Here is a 20,547-nt window from a genome sequence, read left to right as displayed (position 1 = left end):
ATAATCCCAAAGGTGAGAACCACCAGGAAAAGTATGTGTGTGTCTGTGTGTGGAGTCAAACTTTGGAACAATTTACAAGACGAGATCAAACAATGTCCCACTATTCACTTGTTAAAATTTTAATACAAAAAAACGTTACTGGCGGAATACAGAGATGAAGAAAATGGGGTATGAGTGATACGAGAGATTGGGAATAGTACGTCTAGAACTATGGTTAACTTTGTTGTTATTGTTGCTATAGTTATATCATAACTGTTATTATTATTTTGGTCTCGCGGTTCGAGATTTCGTCTGCACGCCGATCCCGACAAACGAGATCTCCTTGCTTCGAAATTACGTCATTGTTGTGGTGGTTGTCGTCGAGGGAACGTGAAAATCAACACGAAATTGGTAATTTCTTCAGTCTCAGTAATAAATCGAAAGATAATGGAGAAAGTGATAACAACGGCAATAATTCCGGCACGGAAAAAAGGGGGAGAAATCCTTCGGAAGATCGCGGAGGCAAGGAAAACACGTGTGTTGAAGCGAACGATTCGACGAAAGAAAATAAAAAAAAGAATACTAGCAAGAAAAGGACTTTTCTGCCAAAATGGACTAAATTATATTCCTGGTGACGCTATGAGGAGGATGATAATGGATTGGACCTTGAGAAGGCATTACAACTGTGGCGGGACAGCAAACCACGAAGAATATAGGAAGTGAAAAATCTGAAGTGATAACTGCTTTGTATTACCAGTTAACTGTGATAATTAAAACTGCATGAATATATAAACAAATAGCCATCCATCCATTAGCTGCACCGCTTATCCTCAGTAGGGTCACGGGGGTGCCGGAGCCCATCCCAGCAATCATCGGGCAGGCGACACCCCGAACTGGTTGCCAGCCAATCGCAGGGCACACAGGGACAGACAACTCGCTCGCTCATTCACACCTAGGGACAATTTGAACCGGCCAATTCACCTGAAATGCATGTTTTTTGGAATGTGGGAGGAAAAGCGGAGTGCCCGGAGGAAACCCACGCAAGCATGGGGAGAACATACAAACTCCGCACAGGAAGTCCGGTAGCTGGATTTGAACCCATGACCTCAGAACTGTGCCACACACGCACTAATCACTGTGCCGCCGTGCTGCCATATAGACAAATATTTCAGGAATATTATTTTGTATAATGTACAATATTGTTGTGAACTGAAAAATCTAAAGTGATATCTGATTTGTATTACCAATAAACTGTGATGATTAAAACTGAATGAATATATAGATTTATATTATATATTTGTCGCCGATTTACAATTTTAACCGCGATAACACAAAATTTTGGGGACCCATAGATCTCTGTTGGGACCCATAGATTTTTGAGCAAGCGAGTCCCCGGGACCCATCACTTTTCAGAGGTAAAATTAAGACTGTTATTCTTATGGTGAGGAGCTGTAAAAGAAAGGAACTGGCACAGCTAGACATAGGCACAAAGGTATAATATAATAATTTTGGGGACCCATAGATCTCTGTTGGGACCCATAGATTTTTGAGCAAGCGAGTCCCCGGGACCCATCACTTTTCACAGGTAAAATGAACACTGATCTTCTTATGGTAGGGAGCTGTAAAAGAAAGGAACTGGCACAGCTAGACATAGGCACAAAGGTATAATATAATCTCCTCAGTTTGTCAGGCTATTTGCACTACAACGTCATTGTGTTAATCACACTGGATCCCAAGGGGAATGGGTGCTATGGCGCCTGTCACTTAGTGTTGATCTGCCGCCTTCACCGTCCACATGCTGTGACTGTAACACTCTCATCACAGATAATGAAGTCCTCTCCCATGTGCCGTTCACACCTTCTCCCCCGCGCGACCGCTTTCCTTTTTTTTCCCCTCCGGATTTGTGTTTTTTCAAGCGGCTTGGCTGGGTCACCGTCTCCAATTTGTTGTGGCAATATTAATTAATGATCAGCCTGTCGCCGCCGTTTATAGTGAGACAGATTCGAAGCGGGAGAGATTAGACAAAGAAAGCAATCTGTCCGAGACTCGCCTCTTGACGGGGGGTCACCTTCACGTGTCTCCGATCATATTTAATTTGCGGCCCCCGGAGAAATGGCTCCTCTCCGCCATTTTGGAACCTTCGCTATAGGGGAGGAGTTGAGTGAATCAAATCACTTTGTCACATTTCATCTCGGATCAAATGGCGGCCGACGCGGAGGGTTCTGTCCTTACGCTGTTGTTGACGTCACGGGGGGGTGAACTTTTACGCTTCCTATCGTCAATTTCTCATTCATTAAGCTTAATTGTCATTCAGCTCTGCTGCCGGGCGCATTTGCCTAATCAGATGAACCTTAATCCAAGGTGGCGGAGTGCAGCATCCTGACCACTAACCTTTGTTCTGTCCTCTTTTAAACACACACCACACTAAAAACTCTTGCAAACACACTACCTCATAGGAACGTCAAATGGTACTCATGTCTATGTTTCTTGCACAATGTCGACTGCACTATGTTGACTATTTTTTTGCACTATGTTGACTATTTTTGCACCAAATGCATATTGCACAAACCCTTATACCAACTGTATGTAACATCCTTCTCGCCGTCATATCTTTGTGTAAATATTGTGTAAATTATAACTATAACCTTATCCTCCTTGTTTTATAACCTTATCTTCTCTGTTCCTTATCTTCTTGGTTTCTTTACCTCACTGTGAATGTGTGAAACTGGAGTGTCATGCCCAATTTCGTTGTCACAATATGTTTACCCGTTTTGTAACAATGACAATAAAATTCTATTCTATTCTATTCTATTCTGTACTAGGAACGACTCAAACTCAGGTTATGACAGGAACAGGGACTTCTATATTTTAATTGGCCATTTTAAGACGGGAAATTAAGAGGGAAATTGGACCTTGATTGGAAGAAATTGTCAGGGTTATTGCTGGGTAATGATATACCATATTTTCCAGACTATAAGGCACACCTAGAATCCCCAAATGGGAGTTTTTAGATGAATTGTCTTTATTGGCTTATAAGAAATAAGGTTGCATGGACAGGTGCTGGAAGAAGTTGAAAGCTTTAGGTACTTGGGTTGTGATGTGGCTGGAGTTGGTGGAATGGAGTGCGAGGTATTGCAGTAAATCAAGGAAGCAAGGTTTTGGGTGCTCTGAGGAGAGTGATGAGCAAGAGTATTAGTATGGATGTTAAGAGGGCACTGTATGAGAGTGTGATTGTGCAGACTGTGTTGTATGGTGCAGTTAGCCCACGCCTGCTGAAGAGTAATTCGAGCTAAATACGAAGAATCGATTCCAGTTGCAACCGGGGAGATGAGATCTTTCCATACTATCTCCCGTCTGCATCTGTGTTTTATTGAAATCACAAGACATGGAAAAGTACTGGTATGTTGAGACAATGACAAAAGACCACCCCTCCTGGCTTCAAACAAAGACAGGAAGACCAAGAGACGCCAAAAGGGAACATCAAACTGATTAGAAATACACACCTTGAGTAGATACGTTTAAGCCTACTTCACACTGGTCACCGAAAGCATAAACGACACAGCAGCATAACGCCTCCTGCATTATGGCTGACACCCGAGTTCATATCACACATCCGATGTGAAGAGCAACCACCCTTATCCGATGCAATTAGCACATAGCACAGTCTCCCTAACAAAGAAAGAAAATATTTCTACTGAACAGCGAGAGACGCTTGAAAACATCATCTCCCAGACTCAATTATTCCCAAATGCGTCTACCTCCGTGAATTACTGAACTTTCCTCCTATCTCCTTTAGCATTTAAAACGAATTACTCGGCGAGTCTGGCAGACGGCGCGACTGACTTTCAAGACGTTTCTGCAAAAGCCCGCTCCGTGGAACTAAACCGGTGCGGCAAATCCTCTTAAAATCGTTTTCGACAGCGTGGCGGGAGGGAGAAAGGGAAAAATTTCTCCCGGGCAATGGTGCAGGTCTGCTAGGTTGATGCCATGCTCGGGGGAAGGACACTTGCCAGTTGATTTCTTCCAGGATGGAAAAGGATGTTAATACTACCCAACATGTGCCTGACACGATTGTGTCAATAAAAGCCTTCCAGGAAAGCCGATAGACTTATACAAGAAGTGAAAGGTGGATTTTTTTTCAAGAGTTTTTCTATGACTGTGGAGGAGTGACAGAAAAATCATCAACACAGCCCTGAAAATCAGACTGCTCTCTGCCCAGTCTAGAGAAAAACCAACAACTTGAAAAAGGACTCCTCTCATCTGGCCAACACTTTTACCCGCTGCCCCGTGTACTAGTTCCATAAAACAAGGATTAACAGGCTTGGGGACAGTTTCTTCCCTAGGGCCATCACCCACCTAAACAAGTGCACGAGGTTGTGAACAATACAGTATATATCTTGCCTATGTACACAAAAATTGAATTATTTTGGAATTTGGTGGCACTATTGTTACAATGCACTATTTCTCCATTGCACTAATATTACGATGCACTTAAAACTTACGGCAGTCTCCAATAAGCGTAGGTAAATCCGTTCAAATATCAATATTATTGACAGTGAGATCGATACCAGATACACGAGCAGACGGGGTGGATACCAGACAGGACGGGACAGACGGGATCGATACCAGGAAAATGGATTGGTCTCTCAGGAACCGTCTTCTAATGGTTCGGATCCAACCTCTCAGATAGGACGCACTGTGTTAAATATGGTGAAATGACATCTGAGCCCTTTAGTGTTAACTGTGGTGTTCCGCACGGTTCAGTACTTGGCCCCCTTCTTTTCAGCGTTTACATGCTTCCATGAGGTGATATTATTCGCAAGTATAATATCAGTTTTCATTGCTACACAGATGACACTCAACTATATCTTCCGATGGAGAAATCTGCCACACTATATTGTGGAAATTTGGAGGCCTGGCTCACTGAGATAAAATAATGGTCGTCACTCAACTTCTTGCGCCTTAACTCCGAAAAGACCGAAATATTAGTTATCGGTCCATCCAAATGCCGTGACTTGTTCTCAAAAACTGAACATTGACAAATGTAATATCACCCAGAGTGACTAAGTTAAAAATTTAGGTGTCAGATTTGATCCCGATCTGTCCCTTCAAACACACGTTAAGAATATTACTAGAACAGCTTTTCTCCATCTTCGCACCATTGCTAAAATTCGCCCTATGCTGTCTCAGTCGGATGCGGAGATTATAATTCATGCGTCTCGATGACTGTAATGCACTACTCTCCGGTCTCCCGAAGTCCAAAATTAAGTACAATATGCTGCAGCGAGGCTTTTAACTAAGACAAGAAAATTTGATCACATGAACCCAATTTTAGCTAACCTGCATTGGCTCCCTGTTAGCTTAAGATGTGATTTTAAGGTTCTGCTGTTATTACACAAAATCATGCATGGACTTGCTCCCTCATATCTTTCAGATTGAATTTCCCCTTATGTTCCGGTCCGTAGCCTTTGCTCTGAAAACGCTGGTCTACTCGTGATCCCAAGAGCCAAAAAGAAATCCGCAGGTTCGAGAGCATTCTCCATTCGGGCCCCGGTGCTGTGGAATGCTCTTCCCCCTGAGATTCGATCTGCAACCTCAGTGGAAATGTTTAAATTGAAGCTCAATACACACTACTACTCTATAGCATATGAATAACCTATATTTTATGTTGACCATATCAGGGGATGGTGTCATAGTCTGTAGTTTGCAATAGTCTTTGATCTGTGCAGCCCTTTGAGACTCTTTGTGATTAAGGGCTATAGAAATAAACATGACTTGACTGTAAAAGAAAGGAACAGGCACATCTAGACATAGGCACAAAGGTAATATGTGTATTATTTGCCCTCATGTAGGTTTTAGATCAGGGGATGGTGTCATAATAATCTGTAGTTTGATCCGTGCAGCCCTTTGAGACTCTTTGTGATTAAGGGCTATAGAAATAAACATGACTTGAATGTAAAAGAAAGGAACAGGCACATCTAGACATAGGCACAAAGGTAATATGTGTATTATTTGCCCTCATGTACAAAACTCAATTCCAATGAAGTTGGGAAAGTGTGTTAATTGCAAATAAAAATGGATCCAAGTAAATTGCAAATTCTTTTCAACCCATATTTAAATGAATGCACAGCAAAGACAACATATTTATTGTCTTCACTCATAAACTTTATTGTTTTGGGAGAAAATCATCAACTCTGTAATTTGATGACAGCAACACGTGCCAAAATAGTTGGGACAGGTGTCAATAACTACTCAGAAAGTGGATGAATGGAAATCAACCAACTATTTGCAGGTGAACAGATGAATTAGCAACAGGTGAGAGTTGTTACTGGGTATAAAAAAGGGAGACCCGAACAAGCTAAGTCATTCACATGCAAGGATGGGGCGAGGTTCACCTCTTTGTGAACAACTGCGTGAGCAAATTGTTGAACAGTTTAAAAACAACATTCCTCAAAGTACAATTGCAAGGAATTTAGGGATATCATCATCTACAGTCCATAATATTGTGAAAAGGTTCAGGGAATCTGGAGAAATCACTGTGCGTAAACGGCATGGCCGTAAACCATTATTGAATGCCCGTGACCTCCGAGCCCTCAAGCGGTACTGCATTAAGAACCGACATCAATGTGTGAAGGACATCACCACATGGGCTCAGGAACACTTTGGAAAACCACTGTCAGTCAATACAGTTCGACGCTATATCCGTAAGTGTGGGTTAAAACTTTATGTTGCAAAGCGTAAGCCATTCATCAACAACATCCAGAAACGCCGCAGGGTTCTCTGGGCCCGAGCCCATCTAAAATGGACTGATACAAAGTGGAAAAGTGTTCTGTGGTCTGATGAGTCAGTTTTCCAAATTGTGTTTGGAAATTGTGGACGTCGTGTCCTCCGGTCCAAAGAAGAACAGAACCACCCAGACTGTTATGCACGCAAAGTGCAAAAGCCAGCATCTGTGATGGTATGGGGGTGCATGAGTGGCCAAGGAATGGGTAACCTGCACATCTGTGAAGGCACCATTAATGCAGAAAAGTACATTCAGGTTTTGGAACAAAGTATGTTGCCATCCAAACAGAATCTTTACCATGGGCGCCCTTGCTTCTTCCAGCAGGATAATGCCAAGCCACACACTGCACGTCTCACGACAGCGTGGCTTCGTAGTAAGAGGGTGCGGGTGCTTGACTGGCCTGCCTGCAGTCCTGACCTGTCTCCCATTGAAAATGTGTGGCGCATTATAAAGCGCAGAATAAGACAAAGGAGACCCCGGACTGTTGAACAGCTGAAGCTGTACATAAAGCAAGAATGGGAAAGGATTCCACTATCAACGATTCAACAACTAGTCTCCTCACTTCCTAAACGTTTATTGAGTGTTATTAAAAGGAAAGGTGATGTAACACAATGGTGAAGAAGCCCCTTTCCCAACTACTTTGGCACTTGTTGCAATTATAAAATTCTAAGTTTATCATTATTTGCTTATGGAAATAAAGTTTATGAGTTTGAACATGGATAATCTTGTCTTTGTGGTGTATTCATTTAAATATGGGTTAGAAAAGGTTTGCAAGTCATTCTATTCTAATTTTACTGACATTTTAAACTTTTTCCCAACTTCAATGGAATTGACTTTTGTAGGTTTTAGATCAGGGGATGGTGTCACAATATTCTGTAGTTTGCAATAGTCTTTGATCCGTGCAGCCCTTTGAGACTCTTTGTGATTAAGGGCTATAGAAATAAACATGACTTGACTGTAAAAGAAAGGAACTGGCACATCTAGACATAGGCACAAAGGTAATATGTGTATTATTTGACCTCATGTAGGTTTTAGATCAGGGGATGGTGTCATAATAGTATGTAGTTTGCAATAGTCTTTGATCCGTGCAGCCCTTTGAGACTCTTTGTGATTAAGGGCTATAGAAATAAACGTGACTTGACTGTAAAAGAAAGGAACTGGCACATCTAGACATAGGCACAAAGGTAATATGTGTATTATTTGCCCTCATGTAGGTTTTAGATCAGGGGATGGTGTCATAATAGTCTGTAGTTTGCAATAGTCTTTGATCCGTGCAGGCCTTTGAGACTCTTTGTGATTAAGGGCTATAGAAATAAACATGACTTGACTGTAAATGAAAGGAACTGGCACATCTAGACATAGGCACATAGGTAATGTGTGTATTATTTGACCTCGTGTAGGTTTTAGATCAGGGGATGGTGTCATAATAGTCTGTAGTTTGCAATAGTCTTTGATCTGTGCAGCCCTTTGAGACTCTTTGTGATTAAGGGCTATACAAATAGGACTTATCAAGAGGTTTTGAGTTTTTCCTTGCCCTCGTGTAGGTTTTAGATCAGGGGATGGTGTCATAATAGTCTGTAGTTTGCAATAGTCTTTGATCCGTGCAGGCCTTTGAGACTCTTTGTGATTAAGGGCTATAGAAATAAACATGACTTGACTGTAAAAGAAAGGAACAGGCACATCTAGACATAGGCACAAAGGTAATATGTGTATTATTTGCCCTCATGTAGGTTTTAGATCAGGGGATGGTGTCATAATAGTCTGTAGTTTGCAATAGTCTTTGATCTGTGCAGCCCTTTGAGACTCTTTGTGATTAAGGGCTATAGAAATAAACATGACTTGACTGTAAAAGAAAGGAACAGGCACATCTAGACATAGGCACAAAGGTAATATGTGTATTATTTGACCTCATGTAGGTTTTAGATCAGGGGATGGTGTCATAATAGTCTGTAGTTTGCAATAGTCTTTGATCTGTGCAGCCCTTTGAGACTCTTTGTGATTAAGGGCTATACAAATAGGACTTATCAAGAGGTTTTGAGTTTTTCCTTGCCCTCATGTAGGTTTTAGATCAGGGGATGGTGTCATAATAGTCTGTCGTTTGCAATAGTCTTTGATCTGTGCAGCCCTTTGAGACTCTTTGTGATTAAGGGCGTCACAAATAAACATGACTTAACTTGACTTAACTTCCTTATCTTGTTCAAACAATATTCACAAAAAAAAAGACCTATTCCATTCGCCTTCCAGGAAAGTCTATCGACATATAAAGGAAGTAAAATGTGGATATTTTTTCATTCGTTTTGCTAGGACTGTGGACGAGAAGAAATGAGAACATTCTATTATTTCGATAGCCAGCGATGAGCTTTAAAGTTTCCGACACCAAATCAGTCCGAAAATGCAATTATGGTCGTTTTCTTTAGATGGAATTCTGCAGCTGAAATGAAGTTGGAACAACATCAACAGGTGCCAGACAATCTTTCAAGCCACTTCCAATTTCCTCGCGTTCCTGAAAACGAGTTTCTTTGTTGATTGCAATTTGGGTATATGGTTAAACGACCGGGCTCTGTGTTGTGTTTATCTATTTTTTTTCTCACGCTTCGCTACCTCGGATATTGGTTTTATGCATTTTGTTGCTTCAAGGTCACAACCGATGTTCCCTGTAATTTTCCTTACGGGGATGAGCGTTCACACAAAGTCGGTGAGCAACGCCTGAAACAACAGTGAGCCACCATAATCCCAAGTGTGGCAAGATAATTCATGATCAAACATGTCCAAAACTGGACATCAAGTTACATTTTGCTGAGTTTCCGGCAATGCAAAATGATTTTTCTCTTTTGAATGAATTGACTCATGCACTATTGCAAAGGTTGTTTGTTTTTACAATTCTTTCACAAGATATCCATTTCTTTTTATTTCCTGATATATTTTGTCGCATAATATTCACATTTTTGGGGGCTTATTTAGTCGGTTGTAAGATACAGAACTGTACTTAATTCCATTTTTGAGTGGAAGTACAATGTTGGCAACAAGATTCATTTGATACAATTGGAAATTATTTGAATGCAACACAAACTTGTTCTTCTTTTTTCTGAAAATGAAATAATCTGCATTTATATAGCGCTTTTCAAGTCAATGACTTCCCAAAGCGCTTTACACTGTGCTTCACAATTCCCAATAGCAGCCGTGATCTGTGCAGCCATGTAAGGCGCTAACCTGCTTATTGGGGGTTCAGTGTCTTACCCAAGGACACTTCGACATGTAACACGGACAAGGCGGGATTCCAACTGGGATCCCTTAATCCTAAAACGATCGCTCTACCTCCTGAGCTACTGCCGCCCTTAAAAAAAAATCTCATTTTGTTTATTTTTTCCGAGCTGTTACTTTTTTCTTTTTGTTCTCTATTAGTTTTTTTCCTAAATTTCTTTTTTTTCTGGCTTTTTTCTAAAATTTTCCTTCTTTTTTTCTCTTCCTTTTGTTCCTTTTTTTCTCAGCTTTTCACTACTTTTTCATTTTGGTATTTTTTTCTTTTTTGTTCTATTCCCCCCTTCCATTAAGTCATTTTGTGCATAATGTTACTTAATATTTGGTCTTGTTGGGATTGAAGAAGCAAACACAACCTGAAGAGCCGTTTAGGACCCGAAAGAGCCGGTTCTTTTTAGTGAGCCGAGCCGAAGAAGCCGGTTCTCGACATACTCTACTAACTTTACTCAACTTCGTTCGACTTCAAAATACCGCATTTAGGACACAACGTCAGGGGAACCCGTGTATTTTTACCTTCATGCACTGTAACTTTGACTTAAGTCGCTTCATAATTAGTTATTTTGAGGCCTCATTTTCGTGCGCTGGCTAGATTTTCTTGTGCGCTGAGAATGTGCGAGCAGTGCGCAATTGCGCACGCGCGCAGCTTAGAGGGAATTGCTAAACCGGCCGGTTTCATTTCCCTTGTTAGCTTGGCGGGAAATAATTTGAAAGCAGAACTCACCTGGGGTAAATGAGGGCAGATCTTCCTGCTGAGCTTCAGACCCATCCTGTCCTCTGGCGCTGTACTGATATTGAAAAGAGCTTCGAGAGCACACTGGGCGGCATGGATCTTGGCCATTTTCTTGCTGCGACCGCAACCTTCGAAAATGTGTCCGTCAACACGTACCGCCATGACAAAGCTACGTAGCCGCCTGCCTCTGGCTCGTTCGGATAGACAGGCGTAGCGCAGACCCGGGCGGAGCTCGTTGAGCAGTACTAAGGGACTCTTGAGTGCGTTGGTCTCAGGTACTATCCCTCCTAACCTCTGCTGAGCCTGGACCATCAGGTCTAAGGTATGACGAAGCAAACGTCCGTGTCGGAGTAGCTCACTTGAGAGTAGCTGACTCTCTGCTTCGGAATTACAGAAACGGAGGTCAGGAGAGCAGGGGGACGATTCAAACTCTTTGAAAAGAGTGTCTGGGAAGCCAGCTTGGTCTGAGGTGAAGTCAGCAGAAGGGTTGGAAATGTTTCCCATAGCGAGATGGGCCTGAGGAGCATTGGGGAACTGAATAAAAGATTTGAGGGCTTGCTCCGCCGCCCTCATCTTGGCTTTCTTCTTGGTGGGACCCATTCCTTCGAAGGTCAAGCCGTTCACCTCGACAGCGATGGAAAAAACCGGAGCGTGGACCGGACCGGTTTGCGACACCATGCGGTACTGAAGACCAGGCCGGAGCTCGTTGAGCTGAACCAAAGCGTTCTTTGGTGCCTCAGACCAGGACAGTTTCTTATAGATCAAACGGAGTTGGGTCAAGTGACCGTTGTTGTCTTCTTCGAGCGGGCGTTTCCTCTTCAGACGAGAACTTCCGCTCCTCGTCGATTCGGAGCAGAAGAGCGATTGGCACTCGGCGGATGATACAGAACGATCCTCCAAGTTATCGATGTTGCGGTTTTCTTTCACCTCTCCACTGCTTGTACCTGAAAAGAAGGAGCAAAATATATCCAGAAAATCCCTGATTGGACAACTTGATATACAATGAAATGATAATTGTTAGGAATTAAATATTAAAATGTACCGTTTACCAAATTGTTCGAATTAGTTATCTGACTCCAACCAAACACAACCTCGTTTCTTGATGGAAAAGATGAACACCGGACCGGCATTTCCACAAAGGGGCAGATTTAATTTCTTAAACAATTTAACTAAATAAACTCCGCCGAATTAGCCGAATCAGTGTCGCATGAGTCTCTATCAAGCCTCCTCTGAAGTCCTCAGCCTTTCTTTTCTCGGCCCACGTCTTTCCCCAAGCTGGTGTCCCGGCTCCTCCCATGGGCTTGCCAAGGAAGCCCCCTGTGGGTCCCACCACCTCAGAGACGAGCGTCCCGATGTCTGTAGTTCCTCGAAACAATGGAGAGCGTTTCTCAAAACAATGCCTGCCGTCCTCCGTCATCAGAGCCTTTTCTGCGTCTGGATGCACTGATTATCTTACCAGTCTTACGTCCCGTTCCCGCCATACCTGTAAACAATATTTCCTACCAGACCAGGGTGCTCTGAACATTCACTGCTCATTGAACTTAAGCCTACCCGGTGAAAATCTTCATCGCACTCAATAAACGTAACTTGTATTCAATCGTATAAAATCCTTCATAATGAACCAATCTCATAACACGGAGCTTGGAGACATCTAAGTGTTTTAAAACACAAATCCCTTCAAATGAGGATTGTATCTGCCAAATCACTGTGTAATCTGCCTCCAAATTGGTTGGAAATCCTTGCTGTGAGAAACATTGGTCCCTGTGGCCAATGCAAAAAAAAAATCCCATTTGTAACGGGGGAAGGGATTCCACGAGTGGCAGACGGAGTGAGAAAGGATGAGGGAACAATCCGTGGCCTGCTTTTTTTTCACACTTTTATCCTTCGCAAAAGAAGAGGCTTGAACAGCTGTGAAATCGCGTACGCTTTTGAAATCTGGTTACAAAGTCCTGTTTTGCATTACTGCCGCTGGGGACGGAACGGAAATGTCAGGATCTTACGAGAGCCTTCATTGAGAGAGTGAAGGCAACTGTTTTTGGATGCGTGTTGAACTCAGAGATCCAATGAGTCATTTAAACTAACCATAAGTCAATGATAGGTCTTTGTCCATCACTAACTAGGTCAAATATCGACAAACCTCTAAGTGTGACAAATTTCGGATCAGGTGTTTTGGTCCAGAAGGCAAGAAACATTCTATGGAAACAAGGAAAAAGAGAGATCGGCTTACTTAAACTGTCCTCGTCCTCGGTGCTGCTGGTCCCGGGGTTGATATACTTGAAGGGAGTGATCAATGCCGACAGCATACTGACTTTCTCTGGAGGTGAGACAAAACACAGGTTTTTGTAATATTTTGATAGGATGATTTGATAAAAAGTAAGATAAGCTTTGGATCTATCAACAGGTATATATCTACCTTGGTCATAACCCTCAAGAGGGGTGACCGACAGCAAGACAAACACATACAAATACAAAAGGGAAAAAAATAGCAAAAAACACACACAAATATTTTTGGACCATGGCCAACCCAAATGCCAAAAACACCAAAACAAGTTAGGCACCTCGGCTCCCAAGTTAGTCATGCTTTCGTCTCTCCAGGTGAAACCGGACACAAGAAAACGGCCATGTCACTCAGGTCAGGGTGACACAACACACTCTTCTGTTCAACAGCAGGGCCCGACAGCTTTCACTGGTTTACCCCTGCCGCATCATACGGGTGCCCAGCCCATCCTTAAGAACGCGTCCACAATCCCACTATCCTTTCACAACACTTCTCCACTCATTTCTCTCACTAACAAGAGCTCTAATTTCCACTATATTTAGACCTCTTTCCTGCAGTGCACTCATAACACCATCCATCCACGTCAATCGCGGCCTTCCTCTTGGTCTCCTTCCATTGACTTCTGCTCTGTAGATCCTCTTCAACATTCGCTCCTCATCCATCCTCTCCATGTGTCCAAACCAACCGAGTACTCTCTTATCAACACGCTTGCTCAGTTCCACGACTACTCCAGTTCTGTCTCTCACAATTTCATTTCTCAGTCTATCCAATCTTGTCACTCCTAACATAGTCCTCAAACACTTCATCTCAAAAACATTCAACTTCCTTCTTAAATCTGCGTTCAGGCTCCAAGTCTCTGCACCATACCTTGGTCATATACCTCAAGAGGGGTGACCGACAGCAGACAAACACATACAAATACAGAGAAAATAAAAAAGGGAAAAAAATTCACTGGTTTACCCCTGCCGCATCATACGGGTGCCCTGCCCATTCCTTAGAACGCGTCCAAACATCCCACTATCCTTTTACAACACCTCTCCACTCATTCCTATCACCAACAAGAGCTCTATCTTCCACTATATTTAGACCTCTGTCCTGCAGTGCACTCGTATCACCATCCATCCATCTTAAATCGTGGCCTTCCTCTTAGTCTCCTTCCATGGAAACACAACTTTAGCGATCGGCGAGTTAAACTGTGAAGGACTTAGGCATAATCGACACCTCAAAAAGCTGAAATATTGTTCGATTATTCATACAACCAACTCTATTTAGTTCACAGTTCACGGAAGTTGATGGTCTGGATTTAAGTCACATTGTCTCTGGTGTGGCTCCTAGCCGCTATCAGTTTTACGGTAGGGGTCGGAAACTTGACCACCACCCAAACCAGCAGCTAACATAACAAAAATATCAGCTGGCCACCTAGGAGGACTAGTATTAGTATAAGAATGTACCAAACGTTTACCAAAATGTTCGAATTAGTTATCTGACTCTATTAAACAAACACGACCTACATTCATCCAACAATTATGCGCGCTCGTTTCTTGAGAGAAAAAAAAATGACCAAGCAGTCTGCAATTCCGCACGTGTGGGGCGGGTTTATTCACAATAACAGATTTTAGAGTGCCCTCAGGAGACGACTACCCCCCCATTTTTCCAGGATCATTTATACATTTCAACAAACAAATCAAAAAACATGCCACCCTTCTCCAATTTGCTATGTGTAATCTGCAACTAGCTTTAGCTTTCTCTCATTGGCCATCTTCTCCCCGCATAATAGTGTGCCGGCTCCTCCCATGGGTGTGCCAAGGAAGCCCCCCTGGGCTTCACAATCTCATACACACGCGCCTGGATTTCTGGTTTCCCAAAACAGCGCCTGGTGGTTCTGCGTCAACAACGTCTGGGTGTGCTGATGTGCTATCAGCAGTACGTCCCGTCATGTTAACAACATCTTCCACCACTTATGCCTGCCTTGAACTTTCACTGCACATTGAATCAAAGCACAGTCAGTAAATATATTTTTTGCATTAAACTCAATACATGTAACTTGTAGTCAATCGTATAAAATCCTTTATAGTCAAATGTATAAAATCCTTTAGTGACGAATGTTAGTGCCTATACATGCTGAACCGACAGCTAGAATTAGCAGTTGGCACCATTGGTATCGTGACTAACATTAGTGGCCAATCTTGCCGAATGTGCTACTAGCATTAGCCAATACACTGATTGTATTAGCAACAAAGGACCTTGACTGAAGGTTTGCAGAATTTTGAAACAAAACATTTTGAAAACTTGAACATTTATTTTACGAATTGTTTTGTGCTGAAAAAAAAATGCTTTCTGCGTGGACTGATATTTGTTAGATATTTTTATTGTTAAATACGGGATTTGGGCAGAAATGTGAACATTATTCGAAAATAAAACGTTTAATGAAATTATCTGTATTTTATAAAGCGCTTTACAATGTGCTCCACTAGCCCAATAGCGGCCTTGCAGCCATGTAAGGTGCTAACCTGCTTATTGGGGGTGTTAGGGGTTCAGTGTCTTACCCAAGGACACTTCGACATGTAACACGGACAAGCCGGGGTTCTAACTGGTATCCCTTGATCCCAAGATGAGCGCTCTACCTCCTGAGCTACTGCCGCCCCCAAACAATGTGCTCCACATTTCCCAATAGCGGCCTTGCAGCCATGTAAGGCGCTAACCTGCTTATTGGGGGTGTTAGGGGTTCAGTGTCTTACCCAAGGACACTTCGACAAGTAACACGGACGAGCCGGGATTCGAACTGGGATCCCTTGATCCCAAGACGAGCGCTCTACCTCCTGAGCTACTGCCGGAAGGTGTTTAAAAAAAGACTGTGATATCTGGACGTATCATTTTGTTTTAACATGAACACAGACCCTTTACTTTCAACCCTTATTAGCGCTAACTTGAAGGCAGCTCCGATCTCCAGTTAGCCTCAAGGGACACCCTGTAGACCTGGTACGCGTGTTGTTTGCGGCTTGAAGCCCTATTAGAGAATACATTTAGACTGGGGCTCTTCATGCCGTACTGTGCTGAATTGACAGACCATCCAGGCACCTTAATTATACCCTATCCGTGGTCTGAACATCAGCTAATCATCAATAAAATATATTGGACGGAGAGGGAAGCATTGGTAAGTCTCTCGTAGGGTTGAAGTAGTTCCATTATCCCCTCAGAAAAAATAAATCATATGAGACCTTGATTTTAACTGCTGTATAATGAAGTGCCCCGGTACTTTGCAATAGACATGTTTGGATAAGAGCATAAGGTTGCGAATGAGATTGCCCCCTTGGTGAGACGTTGTTCTCATCACAGCTCAACAGCACTAGAGGCTAAATGAGTTACTGATAAGCTTTAAACACAGAGGTTGCTATTGTGCTGGTTCTAATGGACCAACATCACAAAAGCCGTACACAATCCACGAGGTGGAGTTGAAAGACTCGCAGGGACATTTTTGAAATACGTTTACTGCTGCTGGATTTTTAAGATTTTTGAGATTTTAAGTTTTGAGATGAAGTGTTTGAGGACTATGTTAGGAGTGACAAGATTGGATAGATTGAGAAAGGAAATTGTGAGAGACAGAACCGGAGTAGTCGTGGAACTGAGCAAGCGTGTGAATAAGAGAGTACTCGGTTGGTTTTGGACACATGGAGAGGATGGATGATGAACCAATGTTGAAGAGGATCTACAGAGCAGTAGTAAATGGAAGGAGACCAAGAGGAAGGCCGCGATTGACGTGGATGGATGGTATTATGAGTGCACTGCAGAAAGGGGTCTAAATATAAGGGAAGCTAGAGCTCTTGTTGGTGACAGGAATGAGTGGAGAAGTGTTGTAAAAGGATAGTGGGATGTTTAGACGTGTTCTAAGGGATGGGCAGGGCACCCGTATGATGCGGCAGGGGTAAACCAGTGAAAGCTGTCGGGCCCTGCTGTTGAACAGAAGAGTGTGTTGTTTCACCCTGACCCGAGTGACATGGCCGCTTTCTTGTGTCCCGTTTCATCTGGAGAGACGAAGGAATGACCAACTTGGGTGCCAAGGTGTGGGTTTTTGGGCATTTGGGTTGGCCATGTTCCAAAATTTTTTTTGCTACTTTTTCCGTTTTTTATTTCCTTTGTTTTTTGTATGTGTGTTGTCTTGCTGTCGGTCACCCCTCTCCCAGGGATATGACCAGGGTAGACAGATAGATTAGTCCCATAAATTTCATAGATCAGGGTTGCGCCTTATGTGCGAATGTGTAGTACATTATTTGGGTATATCATTTGATTTTCACGTGATGACAAAAACATCACTGAAAAGCTGCAAGTAGTAAAATATGCGGCCGGGATCTGTAATACAGCAGCACTATAAAAAGTTTGGAGTTGGTGAGAAACTTTTAAGGGATCTGAGAAAAGCAGAGTTCATTTTTAAGTTGATATTATGTTAACATACCAGGCATATTCACAGTTATTTAACTGGTGGGATGATTGTAAATACATTCATTATTCATTTACTACAATTTTTGAATTTGATTTGGACTTAGAATTGTCTTAATTATATAGGGTTCCAACAATTGAGTATAATGTTTTCCTTGCTTCAAAGAGTTTTATCACCTTGTGAATCACTCAACCATTCGCCTGAGAAGAGAAGCTGCTGCATGGTCATATATATATATTTTTTTATCCCGTTTGATTTTTCATGTTTTTTTTATCTTAAGATGGTCTGTTTGATGTTTGAACGTGTCCTCTGGCTATGTTGAACTGTCCTCCCACATCAACCCCGTGACTCAACGGTTTCAGTTCTGGTCGGATTCAGGCTTTGACTGTGAAGCATCCTCATGAGAATTGGTGTCGCTTGTCTTTTTTATTTTGTGTTTTATTCAGAAATGTAAGGTAATAAACCTAACATTAACATAAACATGTTTAGCCTGTTGTTGCCTCTATTTTATTTTAAATTGTTACTCATTTGAATTTTAAATGTTCTTTGTTTTGGTTTTTTAAATAAATTGGTTGCAAAAATGCACATTTTACTACAGTAATGATTTTTTAAATAATAGATGAATCGGTCGATAATTTTATTGATTAAATGAATAAGATTAAAAAAACACACACACATTTTTTGGAGAGATGGAAAAATAGTGTAAAAACAATAAAATATGTATTAAAAATAAATACATTCGCAATAAACAAAAATAGATCAAAATGGATGCTATACAACTGCAAATATATATATAGCATGTGATATAAAAATAAAATAGAGAGGCAACATCGTAGGATCAAGAGGACCTTGTGAGACAAAATATGTTCTTGAGCTACCCTCTACCGGCCGATAGTGCTTATACAAGTTCGTCGTAGGATTAAAAGGACGTAGCGCAAAAAAATGAGGTTTCTGGTCGCCCCCTGCTGGATCAAAATGGTACTACCAGCAAAACCAACGACAAAATTCAATGCACTCTTTTTTGCATTAAATTAATGTGCTGGGTGCCTCACGTTTAGCATTCCGGACGCTAACGTGTAGCCACCCGGAGCTACCCGGAGCTATCCGGCTTCAACGTCGCTATACAGAGACACGAAAGCCGGGGGGAATCGGAGAGGAGGCGGACTTGCTAACACGAGGTGGTGTATCCCTGGATTTTCACAAAGAAAAGATTTCCATTTGCCGCAGGGATGTCGAACTTTTGGACTAGCGTGACGTCATCCACTCCGCTACAAGCACCCCTAGGGCATCATGTTCATCTGTTAGTAAACAACGGGGTAGACTGATGGAAGTGTGAATTTCCCTACGGGGATGAATGAAGTATCTATCTATCTATCTATCTATCTATCTCATATATTGCTTGACACTATGAATCAATGTTTAAATATGCTTTTAATAATCAATTTTATGAATTTGTTCCTGCAGCCCTACTCTATTGCAACCTTTATATGCTTTTTCCTCTTTTTTTAGCTATTTAGTGGCTGGCGCAACCTCTACTTCGGAGCAATTTATAGTCTTACTCTTGATGATGCATAGCAACATACCGTTACCAATGATTCTCCTAAACTACCGTATTTTCCGCACTATAAGGCGCACCGTGTTATAAGGCGCACCTTTCAATGAATGATATATTTTAAAACTTTTTCCATACATAAGGCGCACCGCGTGATAAGGCGCTATAAGTGCATGCTGGTTTAAGATCAGGTAATTGTGCAATTTTGTAATTGTAATCCTGTGCAGTCCTTATAAATAAATGTGACTTGACTTGGCTACAGTAGAGGATGTTGTTACGTTGTGCAACCATTAGATGGTGCCACGCTAAAGGGAATGTCAACAAAACAGTCAGATAGGTCAGTCAAACTTTATTAATAGATAACAAACAAGCTTTCCACAACTCCATTCACCCCCAAAATGAATAAACAGCTGTTTTATTATTTTCTCTGAGGTAAAGCATTTTCGTGACCCATCTTTAACATCTTTGAACAACAGCAAGGCATAACATTTTACTTTTCCTCCATTCTGTCAACACGCAAAAAAACGTCTGATACTGTTATGGTAAATTAAACGTTAGTGCAATCGCAATATAGTGACACTCGTAATGTGCAAAAACAATAACAAGTGCAAAACAATAACAATAAAGCAATAACATAATAACTGTAAAATGTAAAACGTAAACAGCTCATCCTCATGCTTCTTCCACTTCCGCACCATCGATTCATCTTGCTGCTGCTCTATTTCCGTGTTCTACTGCGTGACTGATCGCCTTGAGTTTAAACTCTGCGTTGTAAACATGTCTCTTAAAAGGAGCCATTTCAATATTGATCCATATATAAGGCGCACCGGATTATAAGGCACATAGTCAGCTTTTAAAAAAAAAAATCCGATTTTATGTGCGCCTTATAGTGTGGAAAATACGGTAGCTTAGTTTTCCGTTTTTTTTACCCTCCTGGAACCAATTCTTCCAAACCGTGTATGTGAGAAGCTATATTATTTTGGTTTGCCACCGTCGCGTCACGGGTTCCGTGAACCTCATAACTGGGTCAAGCCATGACGGACGATTGTTCTTTAACAGGTAACAGGGGGCATTAAATGAGAAGAGGTGAGGAAAACAGGGGGAGGGGGTCTAGGAAACGTAGTCAACACTGTCAAGGTGGCTGGAGGAGAACTGGAGGGAGGCGAATGCGTAACGAGCAAACTGGGAATGACTTGGACAGGACAAAGGGGAAAATAAACCCCGGATCGCAACACATGGACATCCATTTTTGTTGGATCGATTTTCCTCATTAGGACCAATGTAGGCTGGACCCTATCCTATTTAACTGGGTGAGGAGTGGGACATGTTGGAATGGTTGTCAGCCATCACGTTATCATATCTGTCAACCTGTACGTTTTTGCGGAACAAAGTACGTTTATTATGCATTTTAAGACGTGTACGACGCACAAGAAAATCTGTACAGAAAAACGAAAATTTTCAATTATGGGTACCATCCGGTATACACCGATTATCACGAAACGGCAAACCAATCAAGTAAAACGAGGTCGCC

The 20,547-nt window shown here is 42.1% G+C and overlaps 1 protein-coding gene across 2 annotated transcripts in view; it reads right to left on the bottom strand.

Moving 5' to 3' along the window:
• Positions 1–20,547, bottom strand: part of adarb2 (adenosine deaminase RNA specific B2 (inactive)) — a 375,339-nt gene that overhangs the window by 96,545 nt on the left and 258,247 nt on the right. For both annotated transcript variants that reach the window (XM_088322572.1, XM_088322573.1), the window contains 2 exons: positions 12,979–13,065; positions 10,743–11,695 (listed from right to left, as the gene is read on the bottom strand). In XM_088322572.1, the coding sequence (XP_088178698.1) occupies positions 10,743–11,695; positions 12,979–13,065 (1,040 nt within the window). The remainder of the gene's footprint in view (positions 1–10,742; positions 11,696–12,978; positions 13,066–20,547) is intronic.

The sequence above is a fragment of the Urocampus carinirostris genome, chromosome 18 (assembly GCF_059441175.1).
Source record: "Urocampus carinirostris isolate Australia breed hairy pipefish chromosome 18, RoL_Ucar_1.0, whole genome shotgun sequence".
In the NCBI taxonomy this organism is placed as follows: domain Eukaryota; kingdom Metazoa; phylum Chordata; class Actinopteri; order Syngnathiformes; family Syngnathidae; genus Urocampus; species Urocampus carinirostris.
Note: the sequence above shows the minus strand (reverse complement) of the source record. Positions and strands in the feature narration are given on the sequence as shown.